Source organism: Ruditapes philippinarum, unplaced genomic scaffold (genome assembly GCF_026571515.1).
Source record: "Ruditapes philippinarum isolate M1 unplaced genomic scaffold, ASM2657151v2 ctg44_1_1_1_1, whole genome shotgun sequence".
Taxonomy (NCBI): domain Eukaryota; kingdom Metazoa; phylum Mollusca; class Bivalvia; order Venerida; family Veneridae; genus Ruditapes; species Ruditapes philippinarum.
This window is the reverse complement of record NW_026858399.1, coordinates 158,901-185,785: the sequence shown is the minus strand read 5'-3', so window position 1 is coordinate 185,785 and position 26,885 is coordinate 158,901. Positions and strand designations below refer to the sequence as shown.

General features: G+C 34.2%; 1 protein-coding gene across 1 annotated transcript in view; it reads left to right on the top strand.

Moving 5' to 3' along the window:
- The window catches only part of LOC132753071 (uncharacterized), a gene marked incomplete at its 3' end in the record, with an annotated part of 221,807 nt that overhangs the window by 38,140 nt on the left and 156,782 nt on the right, over positions 1-26,885 (top strand). Inside the window, 1 exon segment of the mRNA XM_060743482.1 lies at positions 18,045-18,212. Coding sequence (XP_060599465.1) covers positions 18,045-18,212 — 168 coding nt within the window.

Sequence of the window (26,885 nt, the reverse complement as noted above, 5' to 3'; positions counted from 1 at the left end):
GTTGCCGTTCCCGTCCGCAAACTTGTACCTGGATCATAACTTTTTTATTTCTTGGTGTATTGTCTTCATACTTGGCCACAACAACCCTTGGGACAAGACCTTTCAGTAGACCACACTAACCTTGACCTTCATCCATAAATGACCTTGACCTTCAAGGTTAAAAGTCCAATTTTTGCTTGTTAATGCTGTTATTGGCTGTAACTTTGTTATTTTTGAATGGATTGTCTTCAAACTTGAACATAATAATCTTCAAGGATATCCCTTAAAAATAACCAGCCAGACCTTGACCTTCACTCATAAATGACCTTGACTTTGAAGGTCAAATTATTGAAATTTTCATTTTTTTGGCTATTATTGGCTGTAACTTTGTTATTTTTGAATGGATTGTCTTCAAACTTGAACATAATTATCTTCAGGGATATCCCTTAAAAATAACTAGACAGACCTTGACCTTCACTCATAAATGACGTTGACTTTGAAGGTCAAATTATTGAAATATTCATTTTTTTGGCTATTATTGGCTGTAACTTTGTTATTTTTAGCTCGACTATACGAAGTATATGGAGAGCTGTCCTACTCGTCCCGGCGTCCGCGTCCGCGTCCAGATTTTAGATTAAAGTTTTGGTGCAGTAAAATATTTTTCACTATAACTTTGTCATTTCTTAAGGTATCAACTTCAAACTTCAAATATAATTGTTCCTTATCATCAACCACATCTTATGTGACAAGGTTCATAACTCTAGCACCAATATTTTCAGATTTATCTCCCCTTGAACTTAGAATTTTCCTTAAAAAATACTATTTTTTACTGTTACTTCTTTATTTCTTAAGGGATCAACCTCATACTTCAAATATATGTACCTTATCATCATCCCCATCTTATGTGACAAGGTTCATAACTCTAGCACCAATATTTTCAGATTTATCTCCCTTTGAACTTAGAATTTTCCTTAAAAAATATTATTTTTTACTGTTACTTATTTCATTTCTAAAGGGATCAACTTCATACTTCAAATATATTTACGTTATCATCATCCACATCTTATGTGACAAGGTTCATAACTCTAGCACCAATATTGCAAGAATTATCTCCCCATAAACTTAGATTTTTTTACTAGAAAAATGTTATTTTTTATTATAACTTTTTTATTTTTAAAGATATCTACCTCAAACTTCAAATACTTATTCCTTATCATCAATTACATTTTATGTGACAATGTTCATAACTCTTGAAGCAATATTTACAGATTTATCTCTCTTTGAACTTAGGATTTTCTTTAAGAAATATAATAACTTCTTTACTTTTTAAGGTATCTACTTCAAACTTCAAATATATATTTCTTATCATTACACAAATGTTGTGTGACAAGGTCCATAACTCTAGCATGACTATTTCTAGAATGAATTATTCCCCTTGATCTTGGAATTTATGTTAACAAATGTTATTTTTTTACTATAACTTAATACATAATTATACATAATTGATTTTTCTTTCATAGTTTTGTCCTCCTTACTGCGTCCAGTATTTTATTAGTCGAGCTTCGCTGTCTCCTGTGACAGCTCTTGTTGAATGGATTGTCTTGAAACTTGAACATAATAATCTTCAAAGATAACTGTTAAAAATATACCGAAAGACCTTGACCTTCACTCATTAATGACATTGTCTTTGAAGGTCAAATTATTGAAATTTTCATTGTTTTGGCGGTAACTGACTGTAACTTTGCTATTATTGAAGGGATCAACTTATTCATCATCATCATCATCATCATCATCATCATCATCAACAACAACAACAACAACAACAACATGTTTCTATTTATAGAATTGCGTGTTTCTATTTATAGAATTGCGTGTTTCTATTTAAAGAATTGCGTGTTTCTATTTATAGAAATTGCGTGTTTCTATTTATAGAAATTGCGTGTTTCTATTTTTAGAATTGCGTGTTTCTATTTTTAGAAATTGCGTGTTACTATTTTTAGAAATTGCGTGTTACTATTTATAGAAATTGCGTGTTACTATTTTTATAATTGCGTGTTTCTATTTTTATAATTGCATGTTACTATTTTTAGAAATTGCGTGTTACTATTTTAAGAATTGCGTGTTACTATTTTTAGAATTGCGTGTTTCTATTTTTAGAATTGCGTGTTTCTATTTTTAGAATTGCGTGTTTCTATTTATAGAATTGCGTGTTACTATTTATAGAATTGCGTGTTACTATTTATAGAATTGCTTGTTTCTATTTAGAGAATTGCGTCTTTCTATTTATTGAATTGCGTGTTTCTATTTATAGAATTGCGTGTTTCTATTTATAGAATTGCGTGTTTCTATTCATATATATATACAAAATAGATAAACAAAACTAATGTGACAAGACAGACCAACTAAATTTATAAAAAGGAAACGTTAAGATATGTTCAAACCTTTCTATGTTTGCGTTTAGAAAAAGTAAAAAGTCGAGCGTTGCCCCCGCCCGGCGGTGGCTCTTGTTGTTCACAGGTAGAGGCCTGTTTTAGCTCGACTTTTTTTTTTTGAAAAAAAAAAAGTCGAGGTATTAAAGTCCTGGCGGAGTTGCCGTCTGCAAACTTGTACCTGGATCATAACTTTTATTTCTTGGTGTATTGTCTTCATGCTTGGCCACAACAACCCATGGGACAAGACATTTAAGTAGACCACACTAAACTTGACCTTCATCCATAGATGACCTTGACCTTCAAGGTCAAATGTCCAAATTTGGTTGTTCTTGCTATTTTTGGCTGTAACTGTTATTTTTGAATGGATTGTCTTCAAACTTGAACATAATATTTTCAAGGATATCCCTTTAAAATAACCAGACAGACCTTGACCTTCACTCATAAATGACCTTGACTTTGAAGGTCAAATTATTGAAATTTTCATTTTTTTGGCTGTAACTGCCTATAACTTTGCTATTATTGAATGGATTGACTTCATATTAGAACAGAAGATTCTTAAGGACAAGACCTTCATGTTTATCAAACTCAAATTGACCTTGGCTCTTTTATGACCTTGACCTTGAAGGTAAAATTATTGAATTTATTATTAAATTTATATACATATATATAATTATATTATTATGATATTATTTTATTCAACAAGTACAATAAATTCAGTGATGAACTTATTCTATTTATCACATACCCAAAATAAAGACCGTTTAAAGTGAAATAAGAGTCATTTTTCATTTACACGCCTATAGTATAACGCTAACATTTAGCGCGTCTTTACACTATGTTTGTATAACGCTTATGATGTCACGTTAAAATATTTGCACGGCTGTGCAATACCATATTTATGGAGTCGCAAAATCGGCACGGATGTGTGATAAGTTATAGAAAGAGCATCGAAACACGAGGCTATCTGATTTGTACGAGGGAGTGTAGCCCCTGAGTATTAATCAGATTGCCAAGTGTTTTGATTCTCTTTCTCTTTTGTATCATAGTCAAACAAAAAAATATGTTGCCTGTTGTCACAATATGAAACCTCAGAAAAAAATAACCAATCAACGAGCATCTGAATATGATATTTCTATCGCTTTCCCTTTCCCTGCCGTCACAATTAGTAAATCCCAGCAAAAATGAGCCAATCAATGGGCATGCTCTGGAGTGCGGGTAACTAATACCTGCACTCCAGTAAACGCACTGTGCATGTATATGTATACGATTTAACTATGACACATTTTCAACAGAAAGGTCCCCAAACTATGATACAAATATATATATGTTTTAGGTCACCTTGCACTTTGTGCAGGTGAGCTTTTAGGATGGCCAATCATTTGCGTCCGGCATCCGTCCACATTTTATTCAAACAATATCTTCTATAATACCACTTGGCCAATATTAATGAAACTTGGCAGGAATACTCTTTGTATGAAGCTCTATCAAGATTGTTCAAAGAATGCCATTCCATGCTAAACTCTGGTTGCTTAGAATGGCAGCTAAAAGAAAAAACTTAAAAGTTCTTATACTTCAAAATGGAAAGGGCAAGAGCTTAGATATTTCTCACAAGGCATAAGCTTGTTGGTTTCTACAAAGTATAATCAAATTATGGCCTAGAGTTGAAAATTGGTCTCTGTTTTGGGGGTTAAAGGGATTTATTATTGCAAGGTTGTATAGACTTTCTTTGTAGGGATAAATTGAGATGGTGTATCTTGTATTTTTTGTCTCAACAGACATTGTTATGAAGATTTTTCTGTTAAAGTATTAGAAAGATTGAAAGGTTGTTGAATGTACATGTGAATGTTAATTCAAAACAGAGTCAATCAGAATAGCACAAATGAGAGCTACTGTGAAGTTGATTACCCCATTCAATAATGGATTCTAGCTTCCATTAATTTCTTAACACCATCAGAAAGGAGACTATGTCATTTCCGAAATACAATGTAAAATCGGTTCTTGACAATGACTTGCACATGTTATTGTGTAATAATAATCACAAAGAAATGAAAGTGAACGAAAAATGTTGTATTTTTTTCCCAAAAATTAGCTGATTAAGATAAAAGTTTAATTTACAGTACGGATATAATTTTTACATCCTTCCAGTTTGCGGGAAAAATCATATATTTCAAGGGATTTAAATCAATACAGGATTAGACGCTTGTGGAAATCATTATCAGAAAATAGACAAACATCGTTTTTTTCGCCGATTTTCAAATTTTTCATTCATTATCATACATAAATCGGCGTGAAAAGATGAATTAGACCTTTTAAAGTTCATTCCATTGGGTAAAAAGGCAAGATTTTATCATTTTATCATTCAAGCACCGCTGTCCGGTATATACCGGAAAACGGTATTTAGTGTGAAGCTCCAATCCTTTTTTTAGTCTCACTCTATAATTTCAAGCACAGACAATATTGTTATAGACGTTGAAATATGAAATTTTTTCAAAATGGCTTATATTAAGTTTTTTGATATACACATGTATATGATCAGTACATGTGCTTGGATTGACAAATATATATATTATTTGGATTTTAAAGGCGTTTTAAGCTCCACACCCCAAGTGTCTGTGATTTCAAGATACCTTTTCAGGTCTATAGCTTATCCACTTCCTGTTTACAGACTTAGTTAAATGTTCGACATTAATGGTCAATGGTAGGATTTTTTGTAATATCACAGCCTTATAATGTATGTTATTATATATAGATATAGAAATAGTATCCGTCCGTCCGTCCGTTCGCACTCACAGGACAGTAATTATGTGGCTAGAGGGACAATAGGTAACTGTTCTTTCTCTTTGATGTCATTCATTCCGTAATGCTTTTATGTGGCTATTTTCTTTTGTGTTTGTTTGTTTGTTTGTTTGTTTCATTTTACGCCTTTTTCCAACAGTATTTCAGTCATATAGGCGGGTAGTTTCCTAACCATCGTTCCTGGAGAGTTACACCAGTACTAGACTACCTTCCTCCGCGCTAAACTACCAAAGCATCTCCCGGGGATCGAACCCACGCCAGAGAGGTAACTGGATTAGAAGTCATCGACTCTAACCCCTCGACCACGGAGGCGGCTTTTTCTTTTGTGTGGCTAAAAAGAACAATAGAGAGAACAATGGAGTAGCCACATAATTACTCTCCTGTTAGAACTGGCGTCTTTCCGTCCGACATTTTTGTCCAGAGCATATCTCAAAATGTATTTAAAATATCAACTTGAAACTTCATAGGTGGATAGACCTCATTGAGGAGGAATGCAGTGCACAAGACTGATAACTCTATCCTGCATAATTTTTTAGTTATTGCCCTTTGTTATTTTTCAAAATTAATTTTTGTCCAGAGCATAACTCAAAAAGCCTTTGAGATATCAACATGAAACTTCATAGGTGCATAGATCTCACTCAGGAGGTGTGCAGTGCACAAGAATGATAACTCTACCTTTCATAATTTTTGAGTTATTGCCCTTTGTTATTTTTCATACTTAATTTTTCACCTGAGTTGAGCATAACAAAAGTGTTTGAGATGTCAACATGACATGTCATAGGTAGATAGATCTTATTGAGGAGGAATGCTGTGCACAAGAATGAAAACTCTTCCCTATTTTGTCCGGAGCTTATCTCAAAAAATATTTGAGATATCAACTTGAAACTTCAAAGGTGGATGGATCTCATTGAAGGGGAGTGCAGTGCACAAGAATGATAACTCTTGCCTGCATAATTTTTTAGTTATTGCCCTTTGTTATATTTCAAAATTAATTTTTCTTCAGAGCATAATTCAAAAGGCCTTTGAGATATCAACATGAAACTTCATAGGTGCATAGATCTCACTCAGGAGGTGTGCAGTGCACAAGAATGATAACTACCTTCACAATTTTTGAGTTTTTGCCCTTTGTTATTTTTCATACTTAATTTTTCACCTGAGTGGAGCATAACTCAAAAGTGTTTGAGATGTCAACATAAAACTTCATAGGTGCATAGATCTTATTGAGGAGGAATGCTGTGCACAAGAATGATAACTCTTCCCTATATAATTTTTGAGTTATTGCCCTTTGTTCTTTTTCATACTATTTTGTCCGGAGCTTATCTCAAAAAATATTTGAGGTATCAACTTGAAACTTCATGGGAGGATAGATTTTACTGAGGAGGGGTGCAGCACACAAGAATGATAACCTACCCTGCATTATTTTTAGTTATTATCCCCCGCCGATGGAATCGGGAGGGGGATATAGTTTTGGCGTTGTCCGTCCGTCCGTCCATCCGTCTGTCTGTCCGAATTTCATTTCCGGAGTAGTTCTCTGCAACTACTGGCTGGAATTCAACGAAACTTTATGGGAATCATCCATATCAAGAGGAGATGCGCATATCGTCTGCTTGTTCTGGTCCGACCCTTTAACTCAGAGTTATGGCCCTTGATTAGTTATGTAGTATGTATATAGAGTAAAAATCGTTTCCGGAGTAGTTCTCTGCAACTACTGGCTGGAATTCAACGTAACTTTATGGGAATCATCAATATCAAGAGGAGATGCGCATATCGTCTGCTTGTTCCGGTCCGACCCTTTAACTCAGAGTTATGGCCCATGATTAGTTATGTAGTATGTATATAGAGTAAAAATCGTTTCCGGAGTAGTTCTCTGCAACTACTGGCTGGAATTCAGCGAAACTTTATGGGAATCATCAATACCAAGAGGAGATGCGCATATCGTTGGCTTGTTCCGTTCAGACACTTTAACTTAGAGTTATGGCCCTTGATTAGTTCATGCACACTTTATCTTAGAGTTATGGCCCTTGATTAGTTATGCAGTATGCATATGGAGTAAAAATCCTTTCCGCGCTACTTCTCTGCAACTACTGGCTGGAATTCAACGAAACTTTATGGGAACCTTCAATACCAAGAGGAGATGCGCATATCGTCGGCTTGTTCCGGTCAGACACTTTAACTCAGAGTTATGGCCCTTGATTTGTTATGCAGTATGCATATGGAGTATTTAAAATCGTTTCCGTGCTACTTCTCTGCAACTACTGGCTGGAATTCAACGAAACTTTATGTGAACCTTCAATACTAAGAGGAGATGCGCATATCGTCTGCTTGTTCCGGTCAGACACTTTAACTCAGAGTTATGGCCCTTGATTAGTTATGCAGTATCCATATAGAAAAATATTTGTTTCCTCGCTACTTCTCTGCTTCTACTGGCTGGAATTCAATGAAACTTTATGGGATACTAAAAGGAGATGTGCATATAGTGGCCTTGTTCCCGGTCAGATACTTATAACTCAGATTTATGGCCCTTGATTAGTTATGTAGTATGCATACATCTCATTGGCATTTCCAGATTTTACTATTTAACACAAAATTATGGCTCTGTTATTGCCCTGAATATTTATCAAGTTCAAAGAATATTACTGTTTATGCCATGATTAATATATAAATATAGCCTTATGTCTTCAGTTGTTGTGTTAATAATAACCAGTACTCGGCGGGGGATATAAATTCAACGAATTTGCTTGTTGCCCTCAGTATTCACATAGGTTTCAAATCTGTAATCACTTCAGCCATTAGTTTTCATTACCAAAAGACCTCTTAAAATTGAATTAATCTGCTCTACTACATATACATCCTCTTAAAATGGAATTATTCTGCTCTACTACATATACATTCTTCCAATGAGCATACCCATTCGGCGGGGGATGGCCATGTTGACATGGCTCTTGTTTGGTATACAAATGCAACCTGGCCATTTTTGTCTTTGACCCATTTTTATTGAAGTATTATCCAAATTTGTACTTCGTCTTGTTAATTATGATGTCATTGTTAAAATTTTCATGATGTAAACATGCTACAGGGAGTGTATTTTTTAGCAACCTGTACTTTAAAGAAAAAAAAGAGGTATTTCTATACACTTGTTTGCATTCCTGTTGCTGTTGGCCAAAATTACTTTACATTTGACACTAACCTTTAAATGACATTAAAGAATTTTATAAACCTGGTGCTTGTTTTTAAAGCAGCTGACCTCCAGAAGATTGCAGAAAAAACTGCAGTCTTGCTAATATTTCAAAATCCCCCCTCAAAAACATTATATAGTTGAAAGAAATCGAAATGAAACTTAAAAATGTCCATATTTTAACATGCTTGCTCTGAAAACAAACAGTTCGCCTTTTATTATACCACTGAATTCTTTCATCCGGGTTTTTTTAGTCCCCTACCGGTTTACCGGAGGGGACTTTAGGTTTACCCTCCGTCCGTCTGTCTGAGCAACCAAAAAGGGTAAGGGGGCCATCTAACAGTAAACAGAACAAAAGAGAACAATAGAGTTCATTCCGTAATAATAGAATAAGGGGCCATGGCCCTCTATTAAACAAAGGAAAATAATAAAAGAAATGGCCCTTTAGTCCATTAAAGTGGCACATCCGTCTGTCAGTCCGTCTTTCCACAAAACTGGATCCCGCGATAACGCAGAAAGTAGGATGGCCAATCAAATGCGTCCGTCGTCCGTCCACATTTTATTCAAACGACATCTTCTATAATACCACTTGGCCAATATTAATGAAACTTGGCAGGAATACTCTTTGTATGAAGCTCTATCAAGATTGTTCAAAGAATGCCATTCCATGCTAAAGTCTGGTTGCTATGGCAACTAATAGAAAAAACTTAAAAGTTCTTATACTTCAAAATGGAAAGGGCTAGAGCTTAGATATTTCTCACAAGGCATTAGCTTGTTGGTTTCTACAAAGTATATTCAAATTATGGTCTAGAGTTGAAAATTGGTCTCTGTTTTGGGGGTTAAAGGGTTTTTTTATTGCAAGATTATATAGACTGTCTTTGCAGGGATAAATTGAAAAAGTGTATCTTGTATTTTTTGTCTCAACAGACATTTTTATGAAGATTTTTTCTGTTAAAGCATTAGAAAGATGAAAATGTTGTTGAATGTGAATGTTAATTCAAAACAAAGTCAATCAAAATAGCACAAATTTCAGAGCTACAGTGAAGTTGATTTCCCCATTCAAAGATGGATTCTTCCATTAATTTCGTCACACCATCAGAAAGGAGACTGTGTCATTTCCGAAATACAATGTAAAATATTTCGGTTCTTGACATTGACTTGCACATTTTATTGTGTAAGATATTGCACAAAGAAACGAAAGTGAACAAAAAATGTTGTATTTTTTTCACAAAAATAGCTGATTACGATAAAAGTTTAATTTACAGTATGGATATTACTTAAATACATGACCTTCCGGTTTGCGGGAAAAATCATATATTGTACACCGGTCTTACTGAATCTGCTGAACGAATTATGTCATAATATTTCATTCTGATCATAAACATACAATTCATATCATCAAATAATGTATATCAATCAGTCCTGAGTCAACATTTTTGCTTAAGAAAACATCTGTATCAATCTGACCTATAAACAAAACTAAACCGGAAGTAGGACAAAATGGCGGCCTTGTACAAGGAAATTGAGAAATTTTGTAACATAAACGCGTATTTCAAAACAAAGAAGTGAAGATGAATGCAATTATCAGTGTGCTTCATTGAAACAGGTATTTTATTAACTATTTTTAAAGTATTAAGGGATGACATTCAGTATTTATGTAAATATCACCTCCCGTGATATGATTTCTAAAATAATACATGTACACATGTGTTATTCACCTCAATAAATGTAAGTGAAAATGGAACAATAATTATGGTAATTATCCATGGTGCTAGAAATACTTAATTATCTTCATCATGTTGTTAACTAAGAAGCTTATAATTTAAAAATTACCAAACCTTACAATAGTTATCAATTTAAACTTGAAAATCTACTCTAAATGACTTCCAAAACAGTAATTTTTGAAACATGAAAATGATTCATGTAGAAAAATAACACAAGAAAAAACTGATTTGACTCATGAAAATTTTTGGCCAAACAGTTTGCCACGTGAAATTCTGACCTTCCTGAGATCCCTGCTGTTTGTTGTTGTTTTTTTTATAACATTTTACAAGATTTAATTTTATGATTAAACCTGTGTATAGAGCCACTCAGGTGAACAGGAAGAAGTTTTTGTAGAAAGTGGTGTCCTAATATGATAAACCGCAGATACTTGGGGGTTAGATCCTGTCCCCAACATGATACCCCTGAGTAAACACTTTTATCCAAAAATATTTTAATATTTAAACACTAATGGGATATCTGTTACAACTATAATACTGGTTTTCGAAAAATTTTACATAATTATATGCAAAAAAAAATACTGTTTACCATCATGTATTGAGACTTGATTCCAGGCAGGCATGCTAATTGGTTGGGCCATTTTTGAAAAATGGCCCGGTAATTTTGGTAACAGTTTTCTCAGCAACTACTCTACAGAACCTCATAATATTTAGTATACAGCATTAACACATTGACCCATACCATGGGATTCGATTTCAGGTCTGTCACTCATTCACTTCATGTTTACTGACTTAGTTAAATTCATAATAATGGTCAATGGTAGGAATTTTTCGTAACAATTTCCTTAGCAACTACTTATCACAGCCTCTTGATATTTGGTATACAGCATCAACATGTAGTCACATACAATGGGATATGATTTTAGGTATGTGGCTTATCCAACTACCGTTTGATGACTTAGTTAAATTTTCGGCATTAATTGTAAATGGAAGGAAATTTCCGTAACAGTTTTCTCAGCAACTACATATCACAGCCTCTTGATATTTGGTATTGTGACTGCATTAACATGTGGTTCCAAGTTCAGTTCTATCGCTTATCCACTTCCTGTTTACTGACTTAGTTAAATGTTCGACATTAATGGTCAATGGTAGGAAATTTTTGTAACATCACAGCCTCATGAGTCATGTTATTTGGTCGGCCATTTTTGCCTTTGACCCATTTTTATTGAAGTATTATCCAAATTTGTACTTCGTTTGGTTAATTATGATGTCATTGTTAAAATTTTCATGATGTAAACACACTACAGGGAGTGTATTTTTTAGCAACCTATATTTTAAAGAAAAGAAAAAAGAGGTAATTTCTATAGACTCGTTTGCATTCCTGTTGCTGTTGGTCAAAAATACTTTACATTTGACACTAACCTTTAAATAACATTAAAGAATTTTATAAACCTGTTGCTTGTTTTAAATAAGAAAAATCCAGTTAAGGTCTATTCCTTAAGGTGAGCGATATAGGGCCATTATGGCCCTCTTGTTCTTTTCTTCCTATGTTGAAAATTCTGGTTGCTATGGCAACAAATACACTGAATTTTAAAGATTTCTGATTCTGATTTTTACGATTTTTCACTATATCTTCTTTATTTCTTAAGGTATTTACTTCAAACTTTAAATATTAGTTTCTGGTCATCAACCACATCATATGTGACAAGGTTTACAACTCTAGCACAAAAATTATCAGAATTACCTCCCTTGAACTTAGAATTTTCATGAAAAAAATGTTTTTTTTTTAATAACTTCTTTATTTCTTAATGTATCTGCTTCAAACTTCATATGTATGTTTCTTATTATCACTCAACATATGTGAAAAGGTTCAATACTCTAGCAAGACTATTTTCAGAATTATGCCCCCCTTGAACTTTTTCGAGAAATTGGTATTTTTTACTCCCAACTTCTTCATTCCTTTTAGGATTTACTTCAAACTCCCACATCATAATAATATGACAAGATTTTTTCCAACAAATTTACTTAAAATAGAGAAAAGTTGAAACATTTGTTATACTTATTTATCCTGAGAAAATTGGACCTTTCGATTATCTATTGTGTAAACATAATTTCCTTACTTGGCAGGGAAACTAACACATTACTTTGATATATACAAACTTAGAACTCAAAAGATTTAAGTTCATTGATGTCATTCATTCATTCAATGGTATAACTGAATGGCCAATGGCCCATCAGAATGTTCACTGCGGTATACCGTACCCCGGATATTGCTCTATATTATGAGGACTTTCATCCCATTTCGCGACTTTGAACGAGGAAAGAAGGTATGTTTAGTGACGATATTTAGTCATTTTGAATTGGTTTGATATAAATTTTGTAGAAAAACAAATACTTCGATAATTTCTCTAGTTACTGAAACCCCCAAAATGTTGAGAAATAGCTTTGAAATGTAATAAGGAGGTAAAATTCGTCTCTTTGCTCACGTGATAAATGAGCTCGGATCAGTCAAATTTGATGTTTTTGTGCATATACTTCCTTAAAAGAAAAATTTGAATCGAGTGAAATGTGATAATGATGATAATGTTTATGTTGTAAATGTTCAATCAACAATAGAACCTCAGATGACAGTGCATTTTGAGAATAAATACACATGTCAGTGTACCGAGTATTGCTTTGGAGTTGCCCGCCGGTGTCACGAGTATTGCTTTTTAGTGTAACGAGTATTGGTTATCAATAACGAGTAAATGCAAGTAGTAAACACAAAGTATTTAACACATTTAATTTTAAATATTTCTTACTGTGTTTACACTATATGTACAGAATATGCAGAATTCGGAGGTACTTTACTGGAAACATCTGCGAATAATCCAGATTTTCATTTCTGCTCGTGAAAAATCTCAGTTTTCTGTGTTTAAAATGTTCTCGTTGCTATCGAAGGATCAACCTTTCCAGAATTTGTTAATACTTATTGCATATCTTACTTTAAATAGTAAAAAAATGCATCCAAAGTGCATTAATACTGCCTCAAGATTGTCAATATTAGACGGTATTGAGCAAGTGTGCCAATATCTAATATCAACCGACTTCCTACTATGCCAAAAAATCCATATAACGGTAACTTTCGGACATTTTGCACCTGCACTCTGGCAACGGCAGACCGTCTGCACGTGAAATTTTGTTACGCCTTAGCAATGAGTTACCGTATGACTGCCGAGCGGGTACAGCTAAAAAAAACGAATAATGGATTTTGATAAGATTAAGATAAAGGGCAGCAGATGCAATAAAAAGGTTATGTTCCTTATAACCTTTTACCTCATAAAGGCGTGTTTTGAAGGCTTTACACCCCCACCCCTTTTGAGGCCTCAAATAGTGTAAAACATGCGCTATTTAGGCCCCAAACACTGTTTTTTCGTTTGAGAAATGTTGTTCAAAAGAGTGATCACTTTTTCGGCGCCACCCCCATTAAAAAGGTACATCAAGGGGGTTACACAGGGGGGATGTGCCCCCTTCTGTTTGGGGGTTTGAAGTGGGGCAGTAGCCCCTCTAATCGTCGAGAAGACTTGGGACTTGTGGGGGGCTTAATGGCCTTAGGTCGATTTAAAGGTACCGTGTAATCAACGCCGAAAACCTTAGACTTTATCTCAATCAATTGAGAAGTTGGTGCACATTGAAATCAGTTTTGATGGGAAAAAACAACGCAAAATAGAGATTTTTGGCAATTTTGAGATGCCCCCCGTTGCCATGGTAACTGGAAATTTAAAATTGAGCATGCTATTCCACAGGCTATGGTCCAGCTAACATTTGTGCCCAGTTTGATCAGTATTGCAGCATTTTTTATAGTTTCATAGCAGTTTAAACTTGTAACAAGAGGCTTAATTATAATTCAATAAAAACAGCCATTTTTCGCATTATGCTCATGCAGTAAAAGGTTAAGACGATACCGGCATGCTTGGACGGCATAAGCCCTCGGGCCAATATTTTATGATGTGCGTCGATATGTTTCTTAAGGCAAACTTGCCCTGTAAAAACCTATTATTAATGTTTATCTACATATGTTTTTTTTTATTCTTGTCCTTTTCAGAGATGGGTCTCCTTGATCAAAGTTTCTTGAGACATGTATTGAAAGTTTTTTATCGTCAATTTTGATGATTCTACCCTGCTTCCGACCCTGCACACACTTTATTTCATCCATAGTGTGATTTTCAATCAAATGGAAAATTAAATCTCTGTATTTGCCCGTAGGAAAAGAACAGTATTAACACTGAAAATGCATTGTGAATCTGAAATATTTGAATAAATATCATATAAACAGTACATTATCAGAAAAATGAAATTGAATCGATAAACAGACGTGAAAATTAGACAAAAATATCGATTTTCCATACTAATGTGCTCATTCTGTTTTGCAATACTCTGTACACTAAAGTTGGGCTATTTTGCAATACTCTGTACACTTAAAATCAATACTCGGTACACTTTCTTGTATCTTTTTTGGCCTGTATCTTTTTGTACTTTCACACTTTTTGCCTGAAATTTGGACAAGGCATACTTGGATTGTGAATAAGAAAATTGCTCGATTCAATTTTTTTTATATTGGTAATATAATAATTTCTAACGATTCTACAGTATCGCGGTCAATATTTTCTAGTGAGCAGCGGATCGTTTAGGGGTAGTTTAATCAATTTTACAAATACCTGTAATACTTTTACGTCTTTTAGAGCTACAAAAATACCTCTAGATATATAAAACCCGTTGAGATAAATGAAATAGCCATTAGTTTGGAAAATATCGTCGCTGAACTTACCTTCGTTCCCCGTTCAAAGTCGCGAAATGGGATGAAAGTCCTCATAATATCGAGCAATATCCGGGGTACGGTATACCGCAGTGATGTTGCTGGGGTTCTTACCGGTAGGGGACTTATGGATTGCTTGCAATACTATGATAATTGCTTGTTTTTCTAGTATTTCGTGATCGTACAGGACAATGTCGTGACCTATGCTCCATAACGCACGGAATCCGGGATTTTTATCAATCATATAGGGATACGAATAACTGCTTTTGTTTTTATATTTGTAGTAATTCATGGCACTAAAAATTACAATTGATTAATTATTTCATATTATGTGATGACCGATTTATCGATTTAACCTTAAGCTTGAAATGTGATAGGGGCTACTTAATGACAAAAATTGATAAACGATCCCGGGCATACCGGATACCGGGATTTTTTCGGATCACTGTTGTGACACATGACCGCGTTAAATGAATTATCTTCTCTTATTTATATTGGCTACTACACTAGTAACATAGTAGATAATGGAAAAGAAAACCTGATATATTAACGCTTTAGTCAATATTCTTTCTTGAATTAAGGTGTCAGTAATGATGGATTTCTACAATAAACCTTACTAGATCAGTATTTACCATTTACTTGAAATTTTATTTCATTTTTTTCATTTTACCAACTGGAGGTCAGTGGCTTTAAAATGAAAAATACTTTTAAGATCTATTCCTGAAGGTGAGCGATATAGGGTCATCAGATGATGGCCGTCTTGTTTTTTGGTTTTTATTTGCTTTTTATGCCACCGCAGCATCTGCGATGCGGTGGCATATAGCGATTCACCTGTGTGTATGTATGTATGTATGTATGTTTGTGTGTTATATAGATTACATAGAGAACTTCAAATATCTTCTTGTGAAAAACCACTAGTCCAATTTCAACCAAACTTGGCAGGATTGATCCTTGGGTGAAGGGCTTCCAAAGTTGTTCAAAGAATTTCATACCATGCAGAAATCTGGTTGCCATGGCAACCAAAAGGAATTATAAGAAGAAATTTTAAAATCTTCTTGTAAAGACCCAAAAGGCCTAGAGCTTAGATATTTTGCATAAGGCATTGTCTGGTAGACCTCTACAAAGATTGTTCAAATTATAGCCCTGGGGTCAGAATCGGCCCCGCCCCGGGGGTCATTGATTTTCACTATATGTACATGTAGTAAAAACTTAAAATACCTTCTTGTAAAGACCCAAAAGGCCTAGAGCTTAGATATTTTGCATAAGGCATTGTCTGGTAGACCCTTACCAAGATTGATCAAATTATAGCCCTGGGGTCAAAATCGGCCCGCCCCGGGTGTCATTGATTTTCACTATATGTATATAGTAAAAACTAAAAAAATTTCTTCTAGCAATTGACAAATGCTAGAGGTTAGATATTTTGCATGAAACATTGTGTAGTGAACCTCTAGCAAGATTGTTCAAATTATAGCCCTGGGGTCAAAATTGCCCCCGCCCCGGGGGTCATGGCTTTTCAATATACACAATAGTTATAAATCAAAAAATCTTATTGTCTGAAGGTACAAGGCTTAGAGCTTTAATATTTAACTATCATCTATAGGTACGCTACCAAAGTTGTTCAAATTTTGCCTCTAGTGTCAAAATTAGCCCCGCCCCAGGGGCCATAGGTTTTCCTTATATGTATATAGTAAAAACTTAAAAAATCATCTTCTCTAAATTTACAAAGGCTACAGTTAAGATATTTTGCATGAAACATTGTGTAGTGAACCTCTAGCAAGATTGTACAAATTAAAATAATAGCTCTGGGGTCAAAATTGGCCCCACCCCCAGGGGTCATTGATTTTCACTATGTACATATAGTAAAAAATTAAAAAATCTTCTTCTCTGAAGGTACAAGGCTTAGAGCTTTGATATTTAATATAAAATATCATCTATGGGTCCTCTACTAAAGTTGTTTTAATTATGCCCCTAATGTTAAAATTGCCTTGCCCTAGAGGCGATAGTTTTCCTTATATGTACAAAGTAAAAACTTGAAAATCTTCCTCTCTGAATTGACAAAGGCTAGAGGGTAAATATATGGCATGAGACTTTGCAAAGTGAACCTCTACCAAGATTGTTCAAATTATAGTCCTGGAGTCAAAATTGGTTCCGCCCTTAGATTTTGATGATGTGACCTACTTTCTTGTCCTTTGATGTACAGCTATGAAATTTGAACCATGTGCACAGATTAAGATGTAAAGTGAACTTTGATACGAGCTGACCTAGATTTTGAGTGTCTTACTATGTTGTCCTTTGATGTAGTCATGAAATTTAGGCTGTGTGAAATATGACCTTCACCACCAAATTCACTAGACTCAAGTGCATTGATATAATCCTAGTCTGATCTTTTACTGGATTAACAATAGATTTAACCACTATAATCTTATAATAAGAATTAAATAGGTCAGGGATCTTTGCATTATGACAATCTTCAATTGTATAGAAACAAAAAAAATCTGTTCCTACACTACTATTTAGTGTTGTATTAATGCGGTGGCATAGCATTTTTCTCAAATGCAATCTTGTTTTTCTTCTGTAATGTGGATATACATGTATATGGAAAGGATTCATACTTTGACAAAACTAATGTGACAAGACAGTCCTATTAAAATTATAAAAAGGAAACGTTAAGATTTGTTAAAACTTTTCTTTGTTTGCTTTAAGAAAAAGTAATAAGTCGAGCGTTGCCCCGCCCGGCACATTCAACTCAAAGTTGACATATAGATACATCTTAGAAATAGGCAGGCCAAGTTTGAATTTGGTCATGGTTTGATGATTTTGGACAAAGTTATCTACCTCTCTTGAATGTTGGAAAGAAAATGAAATGGTATTTAAGCAGAAAATACAAGTCAAGTTTGAATTTGGTTTTAAACCGATGATTTTTGACAGAGTTATCCTTCTTGAGTTAAGAAATTTTCAGTTTCTGCTCCCACTTTTGTAGGAATGTATGTCTGAGATTGACATTTCATGAGCTCACTCACTCACGGTTATCTTGTTTTTATATGCTTTGTATTATCTGTTTGAAATAATGACAAAAACCTGATTTTAAATTTAAAAAAAAAAAACAAAAAACAAAACTTCTTATATGTATTTTGTTTTGTTTGCAGATTATACATGGATCTTACACAATGAAAGCACCTATACAGATTCACAGGTTTAGATCATTGCAAATGTTAGAAATTAAAAGAGTGCCTATACATATGGTAGAAGGATTGTCTAAATTGAGGGGTCAGCTGAAAGAAATAACTGTGTCAAAAAGTTTGCAAACATTAAAGGTATTTTTTAACTCACCTGATAATATCCTCAAGGTGAGCTTTTAGTTTTTGTGATGGCCCATTGTCCGTCGTCCATCGTCTGTCCATGCTTGCATCAACAATTTCTTTAACCCCTTATTTCATATGGACGTCTTTTCATGCCTTTCCACCCCCCTTTTTAGGCCGCAAAAAGTGAAAAAATACCCTATTTAGACACAAAACACTTGTTTTTGTTTGAGAAATGGTGTTAAAAAACGTGATCACTTTTTCGGCACCATCATCTATCAAATAGATACATCAAGGGGGTGCCAGAAGGGGGATGTGCCCCCTTCTGCTTGGGGATTTGATGGGGGAAAGCAGCAGACCCCCTCCTCTCTTTGGACTTGTAAGAGGCTAAAATGGCCTCAGGTCGACCTTAAAGTAACGTGTAACCAACGCTGAAAAGCCTTTGACTCTATCTCAATCCGTTGAGAAGTTGCAGCACTTTAAAATTAGTTTTGATGGAAAAGTCGACACAAAGTAGTGATTTTAGCAATTTTGAGATGTCCCCTTGTTGCCATGGTAACAGGAAATTTAAGATTGAGTATGCCGTTACAAAGACTATGGTCCAGTCAACATTTGTGCCAAATTTGAACAGTATTGAAGCCTTTTAATGCTCCACAAGGTTGAGCATATAGTTGCTGCTTTGTCTGTCCGTCTGCTTTTCTTGTCGGGGACATAACTCCTTAAACAACAACAGGTATCAACATGAAACTTTGTATGAAAATTCTGTATAAGTGGTTAATTTTGCGACATGGAAATATTTGCTATTTTTGCGAATAGAAAATATTGGCAAATATTTCATTACGCAAAATTTATTCCTTTTTATGAAAACTTTTTTTGATCATTTGAAAACATGTGTCCATACAGCATTTTATATGAACTAGTTACTGAGATAAGTTTAGCATTTTATTGTGTCGCCTCTACGGAGTAGTGGCGACATATAGGGATCACTTCTCCGTAGTCCGTCTGTCCGTCCGTCCGTCCGTCTGTCTGTCACAAAATTTGTCCCAACATGAAATTGGCCATCATGAGGCGACACATGTGATTACTGATCGCTCTTGTATGAACTAGTTACTGAGATAAGTTTTTCTCATTGCTTGTTATGCCCCCGAAGGGTGGCATATTACAATGGAACCGTCCATCTGTCTGTAAGTCCATTTAAGTGGCATGTTCGTCCGTCCCGCTTTATACATATAGACATTGGTGGTCGTGTCTGCTCTGAAACTTCAGTATGCATGAAAGGATTTTAATTTTTCTTTCATATATGAAATAACCATAGATGTATGGTGTGTCGCAAACAAGACTTGGGTTCCTACGACTAAGGTCAAGGTCACTGTGGGGGTTCAAACTTTGTCATTTTTTATTGTCCCCCGCCTTTTCGAAGAAAAAAGGGGGATATAGAAATAGGCTGGTGCATCCGTCTGTCCGTACGAACCCAGAGGTACTTGTGTGACTTGGAGAACACCTACCTCCAAGGTCAAGATCACACTTGGAGGTCAAAGATTAACATAGTCTGTTACAGGGTATATTTTGTGTCCGGTCCATAACTTTTTCATAGATCAAAGGATTTTGTAAATACTTGCCACAAATAGTCACTATAATAAGATGATGTGTCATGCACAACACCTGCATCCCTACCTTCAAGTTCAAGGTCACACTGAGAGGTCAAAAGTTAACATAGTCTGTTTTAGGGTATATTTTGTGTCCGATATAGAACTTCTTCGGGATTTTGAAATAACTAGGCAAAAATACTCACAATAATAATACAATATGTCAAGTACAACACCTGCTCCCCTACCTCCAAGGTCAAGGTCACACTAATAGGTCAAAGGTTAATAGATTCTGTATTTTGGTATATTTTGTGTCCTGTCCATAACTTCTTCATAGATCAAGGGATTTTGAAAATACTTTGCACAAATAGTCACAATGATTAGATGATATGTCATGCGTAACACATGTGTCCCTACCTCCAAGGTCAAGGTCACACGTAGAGGTCAAAGACTTACATAGTCTGTTATATGGTATATTTTGTGTTCAGTCCATAACTTTTTCATAGATGAAGGGATTTTAAAAATACTTTGCACAAATAATCACAATAATAAGACAATATGTCAGGCGCAAAACATGGGTCCCTACCTCCAAGGTCACACTTAGAGGTCAAAGATTAACAAAGTCTGTTATAGGGTATATTTTGTGTCTGATCTATAACTTCTTCATAGTTCAAGGGATTTTGAAAATACTTGGCACAAATAGTTACAATAATAAGATGATATGTCATGCACAACACCTGCACCCCTACCTCCAAGATCAAGGTCACACTTAGAGGTGATAGATTTTAAAATTCCGTGTTTCATTTTATTTCTTTAATAAGTTTATTGTTGCATTTGCAGATCTAGCATTGATCATAATTTTGGACTGAAAGTCCTGAGATCTATATCTCAATCTTTTGAAATAGCACAGTTTTATGCTTTATATAAAACTTCCCTGAGGCGTGGGACGTTGGTAACTTTTACAAATTCTTGTGTTATATAAATATAGAAGGTGGTGGTTGTGTCTGCTCTGAAACTTCAGTATGCATGGAAGGATTGTAATTTTTCTTTCACATATGAAATAACCATAGATGTATGGTGTGTCACAAACAAGACTGGGGTTTTTACCACTAAGGTCAAGGTCACTGTGGAGGTTCAAACTTTGTCATTTTTATATTATATAAATATAGATGGTGGTGGTCGTGTCCGCTCTGAAACTTCAGTATGCATGAAAGGATTTTAATTTTCTTTTACATATGAAATAACCATAGATATATGGTGTGTAGCGAACAAGACTCGAGTTTCTACGAGTAAGGTCAAGGTCACTGTGGAGGTTCAAACTTTGTCATTTTTTATATTATATAAATATAGAAGGTGGTGGTCGTGTCCGCTCTGAAACTTCAGTATGCATGGAAGGATTGTAATTTTCTTTCACATATGAAATAACCATAGATGTATGGTGTGTCGCAAACAAGACCTTGGTTTCTTTGACTAAGGTTAAGGTCACTCTGAGGGTTCAAATCTTGTCATTTTAAATTTTTATATTACATAAATAAAGAAGGTGGTGGTAAAGTCCGCTCTGAACTTCGGTATGCATGAAAGGATTTTAATTTTTCTTTCACATATGAATTAAACATAGATGTATGGTGTGTTGTGAACAACACTCGGGTTTCTACAACTAAGGTCAAGGTCACTGTGGGGGTTTAAACTTTGTCATTTTTTATGTTATATATAGAAGGTGGTGGTCCTGTTCGCTCTGAAACTTCAGTATTCATGAAAGGATTTTAATTTTTCTTTCACATATTAAATAACCATAGATATATGGTGTGTCTCACACAAGACTTGGGTTTCTACAACTAAGGTCAAGGTCACTATGGAGGTTCAAACTTTGTCATTTGTTATGTTATATAGATATAGATGGTGGTGGTCGTGTCCGCTCTGAAACTTCAGTATGCATGAAAGGATTTTAATTTTTCTTTCATATATGAAATAACCATAGATGTATGGTGTGTCGCGAACAAGACTCTGGTTTCTATGACTTAGGTCAAGGCCACTGTGGGGGTTCAAACTTTGTCAATTTTGATGTTAATATACATATAGGCAGTGATGGTCGTGTCTGCTCTGAAACTAATATGCATGAAAGGATTAGATTTTTTATTTCACATTTGAAATTATCATAAATGTATGATGTGTTGCCCTTTAAGACCTGTGTTCCTACGCCTTAGTTCAAGGTCACTGCTGGGGATTAAACTTTTTCAATATTTATGTTATATACATATAAATTGTGGTTGTTGTGTCCGCTCTGTAACATACATATACATGAAAGTTTCAATTTTTATTTAAAAATATAAAGTCACCATAGATGGACAAGACCCAGGTTTCTTTGTCTAATTTAAAGTTCACTGCTGGGGTTCGAACTTTGTCAATTTTTACCACCACACTTAACATGTAATAGGTGGTTTATAACTAAAATTCTTCGGGGGCATTTGTCACGTTTTGTGACAGCTCTTGTTTGTTTAAGTTTAATCTTAACAAATCACAAATGTTTTAATGAAACAATATGTGTTAACAACACAACAGGTTATTCATACAACAAAAGAATGCTTCAAAATATGACAAAGAAATGTGTTATCAGGTGCTTTATCAAACTAACAATGTATGTTTCAAACAATAGTATAAGTAATTAAGGTATTAAACAATTTAATAGAACGGTAACAATAACGGCATATTCTTAACATGTATCTCTTTAATTAATGATCACAAAAACAGTATTAAATTCAAAAAATCATATTTTTCGCAAATATTTACGCACGCAAAAAGTCCACTTTTTGACATTCGCAAAACTATAAAAAATAGATATCAACATAAAACTGTGTAGGTAGATAGATCTCATTCAGGGTAGATGTGCAGTTCAAAAGAACCGTAACTCTGGCTTGTCTAATTTTGGAGTTATTACCCTTTATTCATTTTGTGGGTGTCTATCCGTCGTCCGTAATCTTTTACTTTAAAGCAGCACGCCTCCAGATTCCTGCTAATGTTCATTAAAATTTTGAAAATGTATTCAAAAGTAAAATATTGTTAAGCTGACAGAGAAAATAATATGCACATTTAAAACGGCACTTACAACCAATGTTAATTACAAAAAAGAGGTCATAATATGCAAAATTAACCCTTTCTGCGTTAGTAACGCAGTAGAAATATGGTGAAAATTACTGAAAAATTGGCCATCAATCGCAAATAACATGGAAATTATCACTTTTATCTTTAGTCTTTTTACTTTTCATAAAACCTCAATACATTTTTCTCAAGTTTTATTTTTTTGAAATATTTTGGCTCATCTGGAGGCATGCATCTTTAACCGACATCTCCTCAAACAGCTAAGCTAATTTCATCCAAATTTCACAGGAATGTTCCTTTGGTGGTCTTCAAAGAATTTTATTCCATGCAAAACTCTGGTTGCCATGGTAACCAAAAGAAAAATACTTAAGATATCTTCTTTTAGAAAACCCAAAGAGCTAAAGCTTAGATCTTCTAGTGAGTGTCAACCAAGTTTGTTCAAATAAAAGCCCTTAGGTTAAAAATTGCCCCATTTAAATGGGGGGTGGGTCATTGATTTTCCTTATATGTACATATTAAAAAAAAAATCTTCTTTTAAAAAACCCAAAGGGCTAGAGATCAGATATTAAGCATAAAAAATATTCTTATGTGTGTCTACCAAGTTTGTTCAAATAAAAGCCCTGGGGTCAAAATTGGCCCAACCCAACGGGAAAATCGATTTTCTATATACAGTTGACTCTCAATAAGTCAAAATTGCCTTACTCAAATTCTGCGTCAGTCAAAGACTTAAAGTCTAGTCAAATTGCCCTCTTTATCTTTGTACATTAACTCTGCTTAGGTCAAATTTTGACTTACTGAGACTCCTGTTTAGTCGAAAGGAATGTTTGGTCCCGTCAATTAAAGTCCAACATATTTTCATCTCAATAAGTCAAAGTATGAAAACAACCGACTGATTAAAGGTCGGTGGCATCAATGTGACAATTGTTGCCACTCTGGTTCACATGTTTCATTGTAATTTTAGTTGTCGGTCATCATGTATTATTAACACTTCGTAAAAGTGACTTTAATCGGTTTAAGGACTTAATTGATTTTAACAGTTATATAACTAAATCAAGATCCAGTCTAGGTATGGATGGGTGTTATCAACGTAAATGACATTTGTATAATTAATGTTCCGTCATTTTACATATTCATACATTAATACATACTTCCGGTTCACGATAAATGCTACTTTCATTCTTGTTCGATGATAAATTCTCTAACTTTTAGACGTATTGTTGTTTGAATAAATGTGTTTTTGTGCTTCTATAGACGTAATATTGTCATGAGTGCTTACTTTAAACATGACAGTGCTTAATATTATTACTGATGGACATTCAATCAGGCACAGTCATGTATATACATGTATGAATGCAAACGTAATGGCTGCAGATCGACGCTACTCGAATTCCATTTCTCTCTAAGTGAAATACCCAGTCCCTTGAAATTCGAGTTAGCGAGAGTGAACTGTATGTATAAAGTAAAAGCTTAAATGCTTTTATCTTCTTTTTTTCAAAAACCCTTTTGCAACTGTTGTTTTCCCTTAGTAATGTTTTTTACATATGCACTGTTTCAAATACAAATATAAACTTTGTAATATCAGTTTTAGATTTAGATTTTATATCAACTTTGTTGATAGATAACAATATTGCTTGTTCCTTGTTATGAAGAGTTTGATATTCAGGTGAGCTATTTCAGGGCCATCATGGCCCTCTTGTTAAACTTTGAACTTTGTCCAGGACAACTGAAGAGATATCAACATGAAAGTGTAGGTAGATAGATCTTATATGGTAGATGTGCAGTGCAAAAGAACCGTAACTCTGGCTTGCCTATTTTTGGAGTTATTACCCTTTGTTCATTTTTAGCTCGACTATACAAAGTATATGGAGAGCTGTCCTGCTTGCCCCCACGTCCCTGTCCAGATTTCATATCAAAGTTTTGGTGCAGTAAAATATTTTTCACTATAACCTTTTCATTTCTCAAGAAATCAACTTCATACTTCAAATATATGTTCCTTATCATCAATAACATCTTATGTGACAAGGTTCATAACAATAACACCAATATTTTCAGATTTATCTCCCCTTGAATTAAGATTCCTTAAAAATATTATTTTTTACTGTTACTTTCTTATTTCTTAAACAATCAACTTCATACTTCAAATATATGTTTCTTATCATCAATCACATCTTATGTGACAAGGCTCATAACACTAGCACCAATATTTTTAGATTTATCTCCTCTTGAACTTAAAAGTTTCTTTAAAAAATATTATTTTTTACAGTTACTTCCTTATTTCTTAAGAAATCAACTTCACACCTCAAATATATGTTCCTTATCATCAATCACATCTTATGTGACAAGGTTCATAACTCTAGCGCCAATATTTTCAGATTTATCTCCCCTTGAACTTAGAATTTTCCTTAAAAAATATTATTTTTTACTGTTACTTTCTTATTTCTTAAGCAATCAACTTCATACTTCAAATATATGTTCGTTATATATGTGACAAGGCTCATAACTCTAGCAATAATATTTTCAGATTTATCTCTTTTTGAACTTAGAATTTTCCTTAAAATATTATTTTTTACTGTTACTTCCTTAGTTCTTTAGAAATCAACTTTATACTTCAAATATAAGTTCCTTATATCATCAATCACATCTTATGTGAAAAGGTTCATAACTCTAACACCAATATTTTCAGATTTAGCTACCCTTGAACTTTGAATTTTCCTTAAAAATATTATTTTTTACTGTTACTTCTTTATTTCTTAAGAAATCAACTTCATACTTAAAATGTATGTTCTTTATCATCAGTCACATCTTATGTGACAAGGTTCATAACTCTAGCAGCAATATTTTCAGATTTATCTCCCCTTGCACTTAGAATTTTCCGTAAAAAATATTATTTTTTACTGTTACTTCTTTATTTCTTAAGGGATCAACATAATTATGTTCCTTATCATTAACCACATCTTATGTGACAAGGTTCATAACTCTAGGACCAATATTGCAAGAATGATACTCCCATTAACTTAGATAATTTTACTTGAAAAATGTTATTGTGCCCCCACTTTAGTGGCGGGCATTTAGATTTACCCTTGTCTGTCCGTCCTTCCGTCCGTCCGTTCTCTTTTGTGTCGCACGTAACTCAAAAAGTATTTGACCTAGAGTCATGAACCTTTACAGGAAGGTTGATCAGCATGTGAAGTTGTGCACCTTGGTATTTTCGTCTTGATATATTTAGTATTTTTAGAGTTATTGCCCTTGACTTAGTAAAATTTTGCAATTTTCAACTTGTGTCGCATGTAACTCAAAAAGTATTTGACCTAGAGTCATGAAACTTTACAGGAATGTTGATCAGCATGTGTAGTTGTGCACCTGGGTATTTTTGTGTGGAAAATTTTAATATTTTTAGAGTTATTGCTCTTGACTTAGTAAAATTTTGCAATTTTCAACTTGTGTCGCATGTAACTCAAAAAGGATTTGACATAGTCATTAAACCTTACTGGAAGGTTGCTCAGCATATTTAGTTTTGCACCTGGGGTTTCGCTTGTGGATTTATCCAGTATTTGTAGAGTTATTCCCCTTGACTTAATAAAAACAGTTTCATTATGTTGTTATTTGTTCCTAATGTGTGCTTGAGTTAGAATCAACCAACTTTACAGGAATAATGATCAACATCACTAAATTACAGGAATAATGATTCACATCACGGTAAAGCTATGCACCTGGAACTTTGCATGTGGATTTTTTTCTGTTTTGTAAGAGTTATTGCCCTTGACTTACAGTAGTATGAATTTGCAATTTTCAACTTGTTCATGCATAGCTCAAAAAGTATTTCACTTGTAGGCCTGAAAGTTTACAAGAATGTTGGTCAGCATGTGTACTTATGCACCTTGGGGTTTTCTTGTGGATTTATGTAAAGTTCTTGCCCTTTACTTAATAAAAGATTTTTAGTTTTCAAAAAATATTTAACCTAGAGTCATAACAGAACAGTGGCGCAGTGGGGGCACCCGTTTCTAGT